The sequence below is a fragment of the Alnus glutinosa genome, chromosome 13 (genome assembly GCF_958979055.1).
Source record: "Alnus glutinosa chromosome 13, dhAlnGlut1.1, whole genome shotgun sequence".
Taxonomy (NCBI): domain Eukaryota; kingdom Viridiplantae; phylum Streptophyta; class Magnoliopsida; order Fagales; family Betulaceae; genus Alnus; species Alnus glutinosa.
In genome coordinates this window covers 14,201,826-14,219,171 of record NC_084898.1, presented here as the reverse complement: position 1 = coordinate 14,219,171, position 17,346 = coordinate 14,201,826, and the positions used below count along the sequence as shown (strand labels likewise).

Below are 17,346 nucleotides of genomic sequence, written 5' to 3'. Positions count from 1 at the left end.
TCGAGAAATGATTTGTGGGGGACAAGTAACCGTTCCCCAACCCCCTCTTTGTATTAAAATAATGAGTTTTAACGTAAAAATATCCTTTGATGACATCAAAGGACATTTTTGCATTAAAATTCACTTATTTAATAAAAAGAGGAGGCAAAGGGATGGCAAACCTTCTCCTGCATATCAAGGCTCCTGTTTATCACGAGACCTTTTTTATCTTTACTTGTTTACCCGTTATGTTTCCCTTAATTCTTTAAACCTTCTTCTGTTTCATACCCCGTACGTTATCCATGCACTTGACAATATCATTTCTTTAAATTTGCTTTTTTTTGAAACACTTTGTAAATAATGTTCTCAACATACATTTCTACACATGAATTTACTGAAAGGATAAGGCTCGAGCTCATATCACATTTTAAATCATGCATGCATTCTATTTACTTTGGCATATAAGGTAAAACATTTCACAAGAAATCATTTCATTCAAATCTAAACATTTGCATTTAAAACCGAGTTTAGTGCTGTTGGTATGGATATTTTACTTACAACTTTTGCTACTACTACTCGATTAGGAATCTTTGTAATTCGCGTTTTTTTGGACCACGTTATATTCTACTCGATACCTAAATTTCCCCTTGAACACCTCCTGAACTTCCAATGATCCTTTCTCCCATTGAAAAATCGTAGTTTTTTTCGCAATCTAAGGAGCTTCATTTGAACATCTTGCAACCAATGTTCAAACGGAGCATTCTATGACTTATACCGGTCAAATAAGGTTCAACTGTTCTGGGATCGGGGTTCTCTATGGCTTATACCGGTCAAATGGAGTTTGACTAATTTTGTGACTGGAGCTCCTTATTTTAGTTTAGCTTGAACGGTGATCGACCGGGAATTAATACTCAGTTCCGGATATTTCCGACGAAAAACCAGTCCAAATTCCCATTTTTATTCCATAACACCCCTCCTTTGGTTCCTACACTTCATCCTAACCGAACATGCTACTCAAAATGTCAAATTTTTATGTTCAAATTCTCCTCTCTTTATTTAAACCCTTACCTCCTCTTTCACCATTTAACAAGCTCCAAAATTATAGCCAACCACTTCCAAAACTCATAAATTTACATGAACAGCAATCACATACAAGCTCAAACAAAATGAGAATGGAGATAGAGGATGATAAACCATGCCTTCAAATAAACGAGAATGGAGATCATGTTGCTCCACACAAAATTTGACATTTGGAGATGTCGTCCTGCTCGATCGGCACATTGGTCTTTTTCTTGTGTAAATGTCTACTGCTTGCTTTTCCATAGGAAGTCGGTGTTGTCTTCATAACTGGTTTAGTACAAAGGTATCAAACTTTTCCCTTGCTTCTTTCCCATATCTTTCATCTAAGGCCTTCTCATATTGCTCTGAAAATCTTGTAAGGCAAACCTTCCATTCACATCGCCACCAAAGAGTGAGCTCATACTTGAATTTCTCTGGCAAGTAGACACCCTACAAAGAATGTATCCCTAGCTAAATGCCCACTAAACCTTGGTTTGGGCAACAGATTGTTAAAGAATGCAAGGAATGTTCAGTGTCTCCCATCTAAATGGTGTGTGGCAAATCCAACTACAAATTTGCTTGTTGGGACGAACCACATGAAACTTGCCTTTGGTGTTCCCTGTGGTCGGCTGGCAAATGTTTTTCTGCCAGGCTGATATTGGCCGGCCGGCAAATTATTTTACAAAGAATTTCCAATCCCCTTATTCATCCGAGAAAGGGAAGGATCATTCTTAAACAATCAAACAGAGAGAATGAAACAAATGAACATGTAATGTACAAAGGAAATATTGATTGACGTAACATGTTCTTACCTCTTAAATTACTCTTTAATATTAAGACACTTAATAAGAGCACTCATTATTCCTTGGGTAGAGCAAGTAAACATCTTTTTGCTAGAATCTAGTACAAAGTGTTAATAGATCACTATACAAGACAAGAGAAGAAAACAGGCAGACTTTCCATCCAACTCAGCGTTAAATTTATACAGTGAAATAAACAGGAAAATAATCTCCTTAGAAGTCATTCTGTGGACGGTGAGGACAACGAAAGGTTCAAGAGGAAGCCAAGCATAATGCCTATTAGTGCCACAATGATTGTGAAGGTGAAGGAAAAGGCAGGATCACTTTTTCTATATCTTCGTCTATTCAGCGAGTCCTGTTGGAAAGAAAATAGATAAATTAGCTACTACATTATCTTGCCAAGCACACCTACATATTAAAGTGAAGATGATAACATTCTAAGCTCCCATCAACAGGTGAAGGGGGGACAGATAAAACAGTCAAACTCATCCAGGGACTGGATATGATACCAATATGCTAATCAGAAGATCATGGAATAAGCTATACGGATGAGTGGTACAGTTATGTTAAGTATTGAGGTTAGCTCATTGTGTTTGATGTGGTGCCTTGGGGAGAATGGAATGCTCAGAATTTTGAAGATGTAAAGACTTTGATTATAGAGTTGTGGAAGGTTATATTCAACACATTCAACACTAGTCTCTAGTTTTGCAGATTTTTTAAACTTTTGTTCTTCTTTTTCTGCACCCCTCTGTGCTTATTTAATAATATTGAAATTACTTAAAAAAAAAAAAAGAAGAAAAAAAAAAGTACGTGTTGTTTTCAACCCGTTGCCAATTTTGAGAGTTTTTCCAACTTAATTATCCAAACAACTTCCCTTTCTTCATTTGCTAAGGCTGGAGACCTCCAATTTTCATTTGTAGCTATATGTATGGCTTTATGGCATTTCAGGGCGGTGGTGCTACATGAGAGATTAACATCCTCATCATCGTCAAACTGCTAAATCAAACCAGAAACAAATAGATAAGGGGAAAAAACATAGAGCATATATACCAATTCCAGTTGCAGTTGCTGTGTTTGCCGAACAGCTGCATCTATTTCATCCTTCAAATGCTGCAAAGCCTCGTTCTACATACAAATGAAAATTGGGAAGAAAAAGGAAAAAAAAAAAAAAAAAAAAAAAAGGCGGGGGGGTGGGGTTATTAGAGTTAAATTCAAAAAATATAAAGTACAATGTAATCATCTTAATGAGCATGTAAAGAAGTTGGATTTTAGGGTGGCTATTTTAGTATATGTTTCATTGTAAATATAATTGGACAGAAGGCCCACTTGCAAGCACAATATTGATATACTTCATAATGCATTTGACATTCTATCACTCAAAACCGAGAATCCTCACAAGAAATCATGAAGAAACATCGATGTCTCTCCATTCATAAATAATTAGCAAATTAACAGCATGTAATCACTACTGATAAAAGAGAAAGAAGGGATTCAACACATTCATCTTCATTTCACAGGGAAGGTCTGTAAGCAGCAGTCACGGAGGCAGAAAGTTAATGACCACCGGTAAACTAATAAAACACATAAACCACCCTGAAATGATATTTAAAGGATAATTTAATAAACAAAGAGAGGAAAAATATATATATATATATATATATATTATGAATATAAACAAAGAGAAATATTGGAAGAACTTCCAATTGCTAACAATAGTGGTAATGGTAGGTCAACTCTGGTGCAACTTGATACAGGCATGAGACTGGTACTGCCAATTGGATTTTTTTTTTTTTTTTTTGTTCTTTGATAAGTATCAACTGGAAGTACAAAACTCTTTTCTTTGTTATCTTTATTTATTTCAGATGTTGATATCATTCCAAGTACCTTTCTTCCTTTCTTGTTTTTCCTCAACCTCCCTATTATTGTGTTCCCAAATACCTCATGCACTGATCAATGATCATGAGGCTGCTTCAACATATAACTAATGAAAGATATAAAAACATGATGATACGCCCCCTCTGCACTTTTAATGAATTGAATTGAAATTACCTATCAAAAAAAAAAAAAAAAAAGAGGATGATACGCATTTAAAGCCCTCATTCCATTCTCCAGCTTCTTTGTGATTAAATATCTAGGGGCACGTTTGGTATTCAAAATGGCTATTCTATTAGGAACCTGAATAGCTATTACTGGAAAAGAAAAAATGTGGAATAGAATAGCTATTTCTATTCCTTATTTTGGTAAAACACATATGCTTTCATTGGAATTGTACCAAAATTACTAAAATATCCAAGAAATATATAAAAATAATAATAATAAACAATAATTTTAATTTAAAAAAAAAAAAAAAGAAACTAAAATTTTTTTTGGGTGGCCAACCACCCCCCAACAGAACCTTTAGTCCTTCAAGCCAAAGTGAAAGGCTTGACACTTGGTATTCGAAATGGTTATTCTATTAGGAACTTGAACAGCTATTACTGGGAAAGAAAAATTGTGGAATGGAATAGCTATTTATATTCCTTATTTTGGTAACAACACATATGCTTTCATTGGAATTGTACCAAAATTACTAAAATACCCAAGAAATATATAAAAAGAATACTAATAACCATAATTTTAATTTCAAAAAAAAAAAAACTGAAATATTTTTTGGGTGGCCAACCACCCCCTGGCAGAACCTTAGTCCTTCATTGCCAAAGTGAAAGGCTTGATGCTTGTTTTGGTTTTTGGTTTTGAGTACCAGTGGAACAATTTATACGCAAATAGGAGTTAAAAGAGCTCGATTTCAACTAATAAGGTGATGCATTTCCCAGTGATCTTTTCCAAATTGAAAAATGTGGGTTAAAATTTTAATATACCTTTTGAGCACTCATTAGAGTCATTTGGAGGATGTCAGTCATCATCAATCCGTCATTCCATTTGCATTCACCTTGCCAATAACATAGAAGAATGCCATCGCCAAGGCCACCCCCAATGACACATGGGCGGTCCAACCACCCCCGTGGTTCTGCCATAGAATGTTTTGTGATCTTCTTTTCTTTTCTTTTTTTATATTTAGGATTGCAAAAAAAAAAAAAAAAAAGGTTTTATTCCTCTCATTTTTTATAGGAATAGCTATTCCCCTTTGTAGGGGAATAGATATCCCATGGGTTTTCCAAACAAAACAAACAAAAAAATGGTGTGCAACCAAACAAAAAAATAGGAATAGCCATTACATTCCAGAGGTCTATTCTGCATACCAAACGTGCCCTAGGTGTTAAATTTACGAAAAAAGAGATATAATAGTGATTCCAAGTACTTCCATGAAAGAGCTTTTATTTTTACATGACAAAACACCAATGATGTTAATTTATTGATTTTGTCAAATTGTCTATTGCAGGAAACTCTGCCCACATGCATGCCTACTTACCCACACATACCCTACCAAGCCAGACAAAAGAATCAAAAACAAATGAACAACAAAACAGCACAACTTCAAATAAAAAATTAAAAAAAGCTTACAGAATTGGTATCAGGACTCCGTGTTGAGCCCCTTACTGCTTGATCTTCCAAGTTTTCATGAGCTGAGGCAGGAGAGATATACACAACTCTAAGCTTGCATTCCTCTATAGCCCTTTCAGTGTCCTTGTTAAACTGGACTCAAGAGTAAGGTTAATTGCCCAACATCAATATCATTTCAAAGGGATCTAATCAACCTAGTCAAACAAAGACATGACTCTCAAAATCAATATTCTTACAGTATCTTGTGGAAGCTCATCAACATCAGTATGAGGAGGCACTATCGTACTCTGCAACAGAAATTTATCTTTGCAGTTCATATCTAGAGGATATTCTCGTTGGGCTTGGAGGGTGACTGCAAATCATGAAGCTAGTTAGGAGCATCATTAAAAGTAAGAAAATCTTCAGGGACTAGAAGAGTACTTTAAGCACAAATATTGCAGTGGTGGGGAATAAATGAATCAAAAAACCACTATCTTGCACTTAAAGTTTGGGACTCACTGTGCCAGCCATAAAGGTGTGTAGGGTTTGGGATTTCGTCGATTTGCAGGTATCAATAAAACCCTTCTCACTAAGTTGGGCTGGATCATGGTGTCAAACCAGGGCAGACCATGGGTCCCAATTCTTAGAAGCAAGAGACCAGGCTGTGCCGATGCTTCATGGGTTTGGAAAAGCATTCTAATAAAGCTACAACTACAAGGTCATTCGAAAAGGTGCATACTTTCTTGTAGGTAATGAAAGAGATATAGATGTTTGGAAAGATACATGGATACCATGGAGGGAAGGATTCAAACCAGTTGCAAATGATAATGTGGTCACATCAATTCCTTTAATGGTTCTTGACTTGATGATGGAGAATGGTGGTCAATGGAATAAACAAAAGCTGTAAGAGGTTTCTTAACAAGGCTCAAAGAATATTCTGAAAATTCCCATTCCTTTGAGCCAAAAGCCCGATTTTCTTGCTTGGGTGGCTATAAAAGGAAAGTTCTCAGTGAAATCTCCCTATTGGGTCGATCAGGGTTGTTGCTTCAGTATGGAGAATGAAAAAAATTTGGAGGAAAATTTTGTGTGCTTCTTTAATAGCCAATAAAGGAACAGAGCAGCACATGAGCTTAGCCGATGGACTACTTGTTCTTCTTTTCCCGAGTCTCCTTGCCCAGAGGCCTTTCCTCTCTCTGTATGTATGATTGTGATACTTGATGGCTCTCATTATTTTTCTGCTCCCAGTTACTTAATATTTTCACCAGCAAAAGAAAAAAATAAAATAAAATTACACTGGTACACCAGTGCATGATCAAGTGGCATACGATTCTTCAATTAAAAAAAGAAAAAAGCCGCTCCTACACCAGTGCATGATCAAGTGGCATATGATTCTTCAGTGCCAGCTAATAAGTTTCTTTGATCAAAAGCTAACCATGTTTAAGATATCACCCAATAAATGTTAATTGATTGGCCAATCATTACTTTGCTCATGTCTATATGTTGGGCAGTTTCTCCTAAAGACACATTCAATTTATTATCAAAAGATAATGAGATGAAGGAGAAAAAAAGGAGAAAGGAAAATCATATCAAAATGTTTTTACAAGGTATCAAAAAGCACCTCTTACGATACACGAGTCCCAAGGATGCATGACACCAGTGTTGGGCCGCACAAAGTACTTTTTAGGGGAGGTGGTTTTAACCTATCAACAAAAGAAGAAGGAACATTCAAATCACACCTAATTGATCTAAAATTCCGAATTACTTGATAAATGTATATCACTTGATGTATAAAAATGTTTAAAACTGTATTGTAATGAGATAGTACCTTAAAAGCAACATCATGTTCTGTGTTGTTCACAATTTTAAGATCACAGTAGCTTTGCTTTTCCAGTTCAACTGATTACATGAATCCCATGATCATAAGTCCAAAAGAACTTTCTTAAACAAATGTCTAACATAAAAAGCACATAACCAAAAACGAAACTCGTAAGCATATTAAAGAAACCAATAGGTGCCTGGAAGCAGGCCTATATTTAAGCAACATTTTTTTTCATTATGCCAATTCAATTTCACACTTTTGGCCAGTAACAAACTCTGCCCCCCCACCCCCCAAAAACCCCCACCAGGTTGCCAATCACATGTTTCCAGATATTACTACAAAGCAAGGAATCTGAAACATTCATGAGAATACCCAGATTTTTAAAAACATCACACACAAAGACGAACTCAAATATCAATGAAGAGATACAAGTTCTGCTTGCCCTATCCCTTGATCTTCTACATAACCATAGAGTGTCTTTCATAAACTGCATTTGCATTACCACTAGCTATGGAGCACATTTTTTTTTCTTTGATAAGTAATAAAAATTGAGACACTTAGTGCATAATCCCCATCTCCATACAAAGAAACCTTCAAAAGCAGTATTAAAACAAGAGAAGTGAAAACCAAATGAACGAGAAAACACATAATTTTCTCCATAACTTTGGATGCATCCACAGGGACAGAAAATTCCTAACTGATTTTCTCTAGGTCAGACGTACCAACTGAAAAGATAGCCACCAAAAAGAAGCAGGAAAGTCCAAATATTCCAGAATCAAGAATATATGGAGTTCCAAACAAGAGAAGCAGATACAAATAAAGGGATGACCCGCTGTCTATTCTAGAGTCTAAGTATACAACATTATTTTTATCAGCTTACTCCAAAGAAGCAGGAAAGTCCAAATATTTTTTTTTTTATAAGTAAGAAAAGTTTTATTAAAAAAAGCGTAAGGCGCCCCTAAGTACACATGGAGTATACATAGGAACAACTAAAGCCAACCCACAAAAAGCACCCAACAAAACCCTAAAGCCCAAAAGGAGCACCCGAGAACAGCCAACAAAAGAACCCAGCAAAACCCACAAGGAGGTAAGCCCTAAAACCCAAAAACCTCTAAACCCACAAGGGCACAAAACCCTACTAAATGAGAGATTTGCCTTTCCCGCGCCTAGAGGGAGCGCTTGCAATGCCGTAATTAATGGAACTTTTCAAATTCAAAAGCTCTCTCTTTCCTTTGGTCTTTTGGCGTGCTATCATCTTGTCCCGATGAAATTCATCTTCCATGGCATCAAGGATTGCCAAAGACTCCTCGCCCTAAACCCCGTCCAACGACTAGTCTAAGGGCAACCCATCCCAAAAATCATCATCCTTCTCCCAAACAACTAACTCCCCATTAAGATCAAACCCGATAGGCCATTCCTGAGATTGAGAAAGACCATTGCCCTCTACGGATGAAGGAATGATGCGACATCCCAGGGGGGAGTGAAGCCTTATCATCCCAACATCCTTGGCCTCATGAGACGCGGTAGGGGCTATCGCAGCCGGGCGAGGGTTGAGGAACCCCTTTCGAAGGAAACCCTTCTTTGCAGAACCCACAGAATTCTTCACCGAAGGCAATGCAGCTACTTCCTTTTTAGCATAACAGATAGGCGTCTTCGAAGCAGCCAGGGAATCTGCTAACAGCCCCTCATTCCACTTCACTGAGTGACCTTCCCTGAGATCCCAGGCCTTCCGGTAATAGCTCTGGAAAGGTTTAGTAGACTGTATCGCGGGGAGAGAAGAACAAATCTTCTCACCCAACTCAACCGCCCCTAAGAGAGAATGAAAAGGAAAGAAAGGTTGAGACAACCCAGCACCAACACCAACACCAACGGAGTTGCTAGACAAAAGGACAGAAGCATCGAGACTAGGCAGTGTGACGGGTTCAGCCGCTGGAATGATAGGCAGATGGCTCGACACACTCCCAAAAGATGACAACCCCAGAACCACCCCAGATTCTTTCCCCGACAAAATCTCCGACTGAATCTCCGTCGTACCCATACCCAAATCTCCAGCTGGAACAAGTTTCCGACAGCTAGGCCCACCCCCAGAAGAAGACAACCCCGGAATCAACCCAAAGTCTGTCGGCGATGTCGTCTCCGGCCGAAGAGAGCATCCCAGAATGACCGTTGACACCGGACCCGCATCCTCAGAAGTTTCTGTCTGAAACGATGCTTTGGTTTTGATTTTCGGCAAGAAGCAACCCAACCGAAGCCCTTTCCGTTTGAGGCCCGAACCGGACCCAGCAAACCGGCCCAGAAGATTCCAGAATCAAGAATATATTGAGTTCCAAAAAAGAGAAGCAGATACAAATAAAGGATGACCCGCTGTCTATTCTAGAGTCAAAGTATACAACATTATTTTTATCAGCTTACTCCTTCAGTCTACTTTTGACCTTGGCATTTAACTTATCTTGTATGTAATCATGTCTTACTATATCCTCCCTCATCTCGGCACCGATCCACAATTCCAGTGTCCCCATATCAGCAATATCCATCCCATCAACATATACATCAGATCCTTAAGATATACACAAAAGTGTTCCGACACACATTCACATTACAATATCTTCATTTCTGCAATAACAATGTTTTTCACTCGAAGATCATCACTTTTCCCCTTCTCCTTTCAAAAAGTCATACAATCAAACCATAATATTTTAGGGGGAAAAAAAAAAAAAAAACAGATACTTTCACTAATTCTATCCATATCTCTACTTTTTTCACCAAATTTAACACACACCAACTTTATGTCTTCATTGGTATCATCATTATCATCCATAAACATAATCAACAGAAGTTTATCTTTTCTTTATCGATCCCCAAGTACTACTGAGGAACAATTGCATAATGTAATGCAGTTGCACTATCACCACCATCACCATGGCCATTGGCAACGAGCAATATACATTGTCTGTTCCAAATTTCATATTTTTAGGCTCAACAAAAGTCGGGTTAGGATTTTCAGATCAAGTTTGCGACATATTCTTCTAAAAACAACCAACCCTCTCAACTCAACAGTATGATAGAATATCAGGACCCATTATCCATAGGTATCATTGGATACATGAAGTTTACCCAAAACATCAAGAAAAGGATTCTGATTAAATTTTGGCTCATGAGGAGACAAACCCATTAAAATAATCTAATCTGTGACATAATAGCATTTGAAAACCTATGGAACTTTACCTCAGTCTTGCCTAATCAATACAAACTAAGAATTCAAAGAATGACCAACAAATACACCACAGCAAAGAAAATTGACACATTTCATGCTATCTACCCTCCATGATTTAACGTGGACAACTCAAATTCAGATGAACACAAATGGAACAAGAAATTAAAAATTAAAAAAATAATAATAAAAATAAAAATAGAAAATAAAAAAAACAATGGTAAGCATAAACAACAATTGAGAGAGAGAGAGAGAGAGAGAGAGAGAGATGAATATACATTGGAACTTGAGCTCGTCGGGATGAACTGAGATCAAGTGATTACCGCCACCGCCACCACCGTCACCACCGTCACTCATGATGGCCCCCCTAATTCCTGCCAATTCACACAATCCCCAGACTTTCAGACACACATAGAAACAGAGAATATGTTAGGGTTAGAGAGAGAGAGAGAGAGAGAGAGAGGGGGGGGGAATTGAATGGGGACTGACGTGGTGAAACGAATAGGTGGGCGCTACGGATGGCTCGGTCCACACTGAACCCGGTGCTTCCGAGATTTTTAGCCACCAAGATCGGACCCGCTTCTCAGGTGGTTCGAACGAGCCCCGAGAGAGAGAGAGAGAGCGAGATTTTTGGTGTGCCGGGGTACTCTCCGATAGGTATGACAGAGCAGATGGATGGAAAGGGAAGGATGGAGACGCCGCGTGTCAAAAATTAGAAGCGATGGCGACGTCCGATTCAAAAGTGAGAGAGTTTTGAGCTACTTTACTTAACTTAACTTAACTTGCCAGACTGGAAGCCGGACCCACTGACGTCGCCCATTGACAGGTGCGTCCGCGCATCCCTCCTCGTGGTGTGTTTGGGTATTGATTTTTTAAAATTATAATTAAATTTTTATTTTCTTTACTAATTTTGAGGAAAAATATATGTTTGGATGTTGAATTTTTAAATTAAAAAATATTATTTTTTAATTATTAAAAGTCTAAAAAATTGTGTATAATGATTGGTATTGTGAAAAGTTGTGTGGAATAATAATTTAAATAATAATTATTTATTATATATTGATTGTTTAATTAAAAAATAAATAAATAATTTTTTTTATAAAAAAAACATAATTAAAATTAAAATTTTAAAAAAAAATTAAAAAAAAAAAAGAGCAAAGGGAGTGGCTGCCACCTTTAGGGGGTGGCCGCACACTACCCCCATAGGTGACCGGGGGTGGCCGCATGGGGGTTGCCGCGCGGCCAACCCCATTGCCTGGGGGTGGCCAGGGTTGCTAGCCACCCCTCTGCTTTTTTATTATTATTATTTAATTTTTCATTATTTTATTAATTAAATGAGGGGCCCACGCGTTTTTGGAGATAACTTGTCCTGCGCATGGGTCCCGGTCATCAAATCAGACTCATTAGAATGTCAGTCTTGAATTGAGCCAGAATTTGGGTAAAATTCGAGCTATTTTGCGGGTGAGCGGATTTTAGAAAAAAAAAAAAAAAAAAAAAACTCGAAAAGAATCGGGATTCTTTTCGGTATCCAAACAAACAATTACCCTCACCCTCACCTTCCTCTTTTCTTATTATGATTATTATTATTATTATTATTATTTTGAAACACCTCATCTTTTATTTATTTATTAAAAGAACAACAAAAAGCAAGAAAATCAAATAATGAACCAAAAGTTTGTTTTCCATTACACAAGAAATCCTGTTTACAAGTTTATATTTATTAATGTTTATTTTATAATTTAAAAGATCACTATAATTTGGACTCTTAGTAAATTTTTATTTATTAAAAGTAAAAATAATTCAAAATAATACTTGAAACATAAGTATTCCGACCAGATTCACCGAAATCCGACAACGACGACGAGCCATAAAGGCCTATTGTTGAAATTAAAAACACAATGACTAAATCAAAATCAAACAAAAACGTAAAAGCTAAATATGATTTTTAAATTATAAGATTGATTGATCCAAGTTGAAAATTAGAAGTAAATTCTAAGATTTATTATATAATTGCACTTGAAAAAGCTATTTGTATTAAATGTTATGTCTTCATGCCTTGAAGCTTGTCCTCATTGTTTTCTTTTTCTTCTTCCGATGGGTCACAAGGCAAAGTATCACCCACTCTCAACTCGGGTTTTTAACTCCCTCTCATGCCGATGCTCTCTCTCTATTTCGGTCTATATGTCTATGTGTGTGACGTGTGTCTCCCTTTCCAACTCTCTCTCTCTCTCTCTCTCTCTCATATGCGAAGCAAGACACAGGGGAGTGAAGACAAGGGCTTGGGAGAAAGAAGGAGAAGAAGAAAAGAAAATGAGACGCAGGGGTGAAGAAGAAAAGAAAAGAGGCAAAGAAGTATCCGGTCATTATTTTCTTTTTTTTTTTGCTAAGGCCAAGAGGATAAGATATCTTATCCCCTCATAGCCAACCACCGCCACACACGTGGCTGTGGTAGATTACCTTTTTAATTCAAGCCTCTAAGTTCTCTAAACTATACTACTATCCCCACCTTATTTTAATTCCATCATTTGTTAATTAATATTTGATTCCTTGTTTACTACAACTTACCCTTAAAATAATTATTTAAGACAATATGACTTATTGTAAAGACCAAGAAATTTAATAGGTGATTTATCAAATAATAAATCGTATTTATTAAATAGATAGGATTAATAATTTTATTTTAGGTAGTAATAATTGTATTATCAAATTAAAATAAGCTTAAGATAAAATAATTGAAAGAATAATAATTATTATAGTGGGGTCAAATGTTAATTATTAAATGAAATGGTTTTAAAAAAATGGGGTCCCACTTTAATTCACATAAGTTGAGGGTTTTAAAAATAAAAAGAATCTCCCCTTGCCACGTGGCATTACCCGGTTGGTTGGGAGGATTTTATTATCTACTCTTAGCCACTCGCGTCGCGCCACGTGTCCCCACCCTATCTCTTCTCCTTCTTTCCTCTTTTTCTCTTTCTCCCTCACGCAGGTCCAAATCTCTCTCTCTCTCACAGCACGATCTTCCCCTTCTCTTCTTCTTTTCTTCTCCCTTCTTCCTCCCTCTCTCGGCTCTGTCATGCGCAGCACCCTACTCCTCTCTTTCTTCCTTTTCTTTTCCTCCTTCCTTCTCTTTTCTTCTTCTCCAGCAACGCAGCCCCCCCCCCCCCCCCCCCCGGTTCCACACGCAGCCCGACCCCTCCCACTGCAGTTCTCCTTCTCTTCTTCCGGTTTCACAGCACGATCTCCCTCTCCCCTCTTCCATCATCTCCTCCTCTTCCTCTCCTCGCACCAGCAGCCCTTCCCCTTCTTCCCTTCCTTTCCTTCACATTCAGAGGGACCAAGAGAGAGACTTTGGGGTCCGTTTTTCCGGTGGGTCGCCGGTGAAGCAAATAGGCACGATTTCCGGTGATTTTCTGGCGATCTAGAGCTGACTTCCGGCAAAATCAAAGGACGATTTTCAATGGGGTCGACGAAGGTAGATTCCCCTTTTCTCTGTTTTTGATTTTGTTGAATTTCTCCTCCAAATTTCTGTTAAGAACCTGAATGGGTATTGTTGGAAATTTCGGATTTGTGGTGGTGTTTTGTTGTCTTGTTGTGTTGAAGGCAGAATGGTGTTTTTCCCTACATAGTTTCGGTCCTTGGTAGCTTTAGATGATGTTCTTGTGGTTTAGTGTTTGATTTTAGGTCCTCTTGAGAGTTCTAGTTGTAGAAATTGAATTGGCATATTGTTGAATGATGTTCTTGAGTTTCTTGAATGTGATGTTAACAGCCCTATGGATATGGATTTTTAATAGTTGGTGGCCTTCTAGGTGTTATTAATCTTTGAGTTATTTTATTGGAACGATAGGTGTAATTTTATGGGTTAATCTAGTTGGAAATTCTAGATTTGTTGTAGCCGCATGTACTTGAACGGATTGTTTGTTGATGGAAGATCTATTGATGTTGGTTGTGATTAGGTTTCTAAGGAGTGTTTTATGTAAAGTGTGAAGCTTGGCTAGAGTTGGTGGAAAATACTAGTTGGGTTCTTTTGTGTTAGCCGAATTGAAGATGGATTTTGAGGATTGGTGTGGAGATACCGAATTGGTATTCTTGGAGTTTGGTTTTAGGCTTTTGATAATTGTTGATGTCTTGGCCATTAATTGAGGTTAGTTTTAGAACTCTCGTATGAGGTGACCTTGTATATGAGTTGAAACAAGAGATGGGTTGATGGGCTTAATGGGTGGAAGAGTTTCGGAGAATGTTGTTTTGGCTATGTGGTGAAGTTTTGGATTATGCCCTTAAAGTAGTTGAGTTGATTAAATTAGTAAGAAGTTAAAATGAACAAGATAATGACTAATATGAATAAATGAGTAAAAACAACATAGAGTAAACGAGCAAATAAAATATGGTAGCATAATGGAATAATAAATTCATGAATAGGTAAAGCGATTATATGAATAGATTATGGGATTCTAGTCTAATATAATTAAAGACATTAAGGTAACCTTTAAAGTGTAAATCACTAAGGTTTTAGGTTGGAAAGACTTAATGGATACGCGTACCAATAATAAGGTAGAAGCGTAAATGTTACAATATGAGATTGTAACCTAATCTAATCTAAAAGTTATTGAATTAGTACGTTAAATAAGATTAATGTTCCATAATCTAAACTACTTAGGTGGTGCGTGACTTATAAGGGGTTAAGCATTAAATGTGTATAGATACATATATATATATATATATATATATATATATATATATATATATATATATATATATATATATATATATATATATGAGTTAGATATATATTAGTGACTTAGTAAATAAACAAGAAGCTATAAAAATGGGTTAACAATAATAATGTTATACAACAATAATAGATAAGCTAATAAAATAGTGATATATCTTTATGTTAATAAATAAAATAAAAGGAACCTAAACTTAAGTGTTAATTTAATAATAGTGTAGGGTACTTAACTAGTCTCAGAGGTGGGAAACGCGACGTGCGAGCACGTGGGTAGTTTTAAGTGTCCTATAACGAGTTCCATAGCGTAGTCTAACGTTATAAGTATTTGCAGGGTTGTGTTATAATTGGAGACTTCAATGGGTTCTTCAATGTAGAGTTGGAGTCGTGAGTCCAATGCAGCCAGGTGATATTTAACTCACTGAGAAACTGTTATTTTTATATATTATAGAATCGCAGATATATATGTTGTTCTATAAATCCGAACCAACTGTATGTTGAATATATCTGTTTTGCTTGATTTGAGTACTTTAGAGTATGTTCAAATATATCAATGATGTTATGAAATGATGTATGAATGAAAGATTTAAATTATGCAAAGTAGAATGATAAAGTTTCATGTTGATTGGTTTATCGTATTTGAAGAAAGCATGAATTGTAAAGAATAGGAGTATAGAGTTTGAATTGTAAAGCTTAAAGCATGAGCATGAGCATGAGCATAAGAATGAAAAGAATGAAAGGACAAGTACAAAGAATGAAAATGAAGGAAAGTCTCACAAGGAATGAAAGGACCATCATAAGCATGCATATCATTATTTAAATTGTGTAATGTTTTCATGAAATAGAATATTGTAGTTTTTATGCTAGACGTATTAGTATGCCTAAGAGTTTTAATGGCAAAAGAGCTTATGTATACTGTTATCGTCTAGTTGCATGATTTAAGAACATTGAGCTTTGAAGTTCAAGAGTATTGTCATGGTTCGATATGAGTAATACAGTGTCCTAAGAGTAGGTAGATGAATTGTCGTGGCATGTCAGTAGGAAGTGCTTGGATACCCGAGTTTTACTCTAGTAACCGCATGGATAACTACGTGCTCGACATGAAGTTGTAATGCCCTAGGATTCTGTATTAACCATGTTCGGAAAATGATAGTAAGCTTATACTAAAGAGCGATATGGCATGTTTTAAGCTTAGTGTGCTTGGTTTTGATGCTATTGGTTGCAATGTCAGTGTGGCTTGGGACTAGGTAGATGGATTGTCGTTGCACATCAATAAGAAGTGCTTGGATATCAGAGTCTTACTCTAGTAACTGCATGGACAACTATGTGCTTTGACATAAAGTTGTAATGCCCTGAGGCACAGTGTTATTACAGTTAATAACGTTAGACCTATGTGCATTTGAGCTTCCAACATAAAAGTATTATTGTAGGTGGGTTTATACGTGGTTGCTTCCATGCCAATGGAACTTCTACGTATGGGTCCAACTACATAGTATGCTTTAAATGTTTTCTGATAGTCGGTGTTTGCTATATCAGCTATGGGGGTTTTTAAACAAAATTTTATAAATTGGTAGCTGATATAGTGTACGCGAGACTAAAAAAGAAAAGTTGGTTCTTTGTGAAAACTCAGTTAGTTTAATATCACTGAGGTCTCAGTATTATGTACTAAGGCGGTGAACTCATCATTTCACCTATACGGATGTGGCAAACCCCCACAACCGTATAGATGATGTTCCTTTGGTTGCAGGTACTCGGGTCGTAGTTGATGGGGTTGTAGACGTGCATTTGGGATATTATGACCGGAGCTCGCCGCGACGATCGTAAATGTGGGACCATGGGCGTCCTCAATTTCATAGGTTTTGTTATGGTTTGTGACACATGTGTCACTCGTTATTGTATAAGGCAATTTCTGTTATGTATTTATATTGAGGAAAGATTTAAACACATAGATGTTAAATGGCTCTTGTTGTTATTAATTTATGATAGATGTTTAAGATGTGATCTCCGCTGTTGAGTTTATGTATTCCGCTGCATAGTAGTTAGATGTTGTACTCTGATTTACCAGGTACATATTATGGGGTATGTACCATATGTTGGCTTTGCGACACATCGTCGTGCCACTGTGAGGATCCATTAGTATTTTAAGAGATTGATATTTATGAAATGTTTTGTATAAAATAAAAAAAAATAATAAAAAAAAAATGGGTCATCACACTTATTATTACTATTTAAGTATTCTAATTCAGTCTTAATTCCTGAGCACCCCTTTAATTTA

At 36.8% G+C, this 17,346-nt stretch overlaps 1 protein-coding gene and 1 long non-coding RNA gene across 2 annotated transcripts; one reads left to right on the top strand and one right to left on the bottom strand.

Annotated features, from left to right (window-relative positions):
• Nucleotides 1–1,843: 1,843 nt before the first annotated feature.
• LOC133854949 (vesicle-associated protein 2-1) lies at nucleotides 1,844–11,088 on the bottom strand. The gene is made up of 8 exons (XM_062291232.1): nucleotides 10,838–11,088; nucleotides 10,627–10,722; nucleotides 7,144–7,214; nucleotides 6,937–7,018; nucleotides 5,576–5,691; nucleotides 5,340–5,471; nucleotides 2,889–2,963; nucleotides 1,844–2,193 (listed from the first exon to the last, which is right to left on the bottom strand). Exons 2-8 carry the CDS (start codon nucleotides 10,703–10,705, stop codon nucleotides 2,059–2,061), a joined length of 690 nt encoding a protein of 229 aa, XP_062147216.1. The 5' UTR covers nucleotides 10,706–10,722; nucleotides 10,838–11,088; the 3' UTR covers nucleotides 1,844–2,058.
• A 2,432-nt stretch (nucleotides 11,089–13,520) lies between these two features.
• On the top strand, nucleotides 13,521–17,072 carry LOC133854842 (uncharacterized). The gene is made up of 3 exons (XR_009896868.1): nucleotides 13,521–13,820; nucleotides 15,406–15,477; nucleotides 16,798–17,072. It is a non-coding gene; the product is annotated as an uncharacterized LOC133854842 (long non-coding RNA).
• The last annotated feature ends 274 nt before the right edge of the window (nucleotides 17,073–17,346 follow it).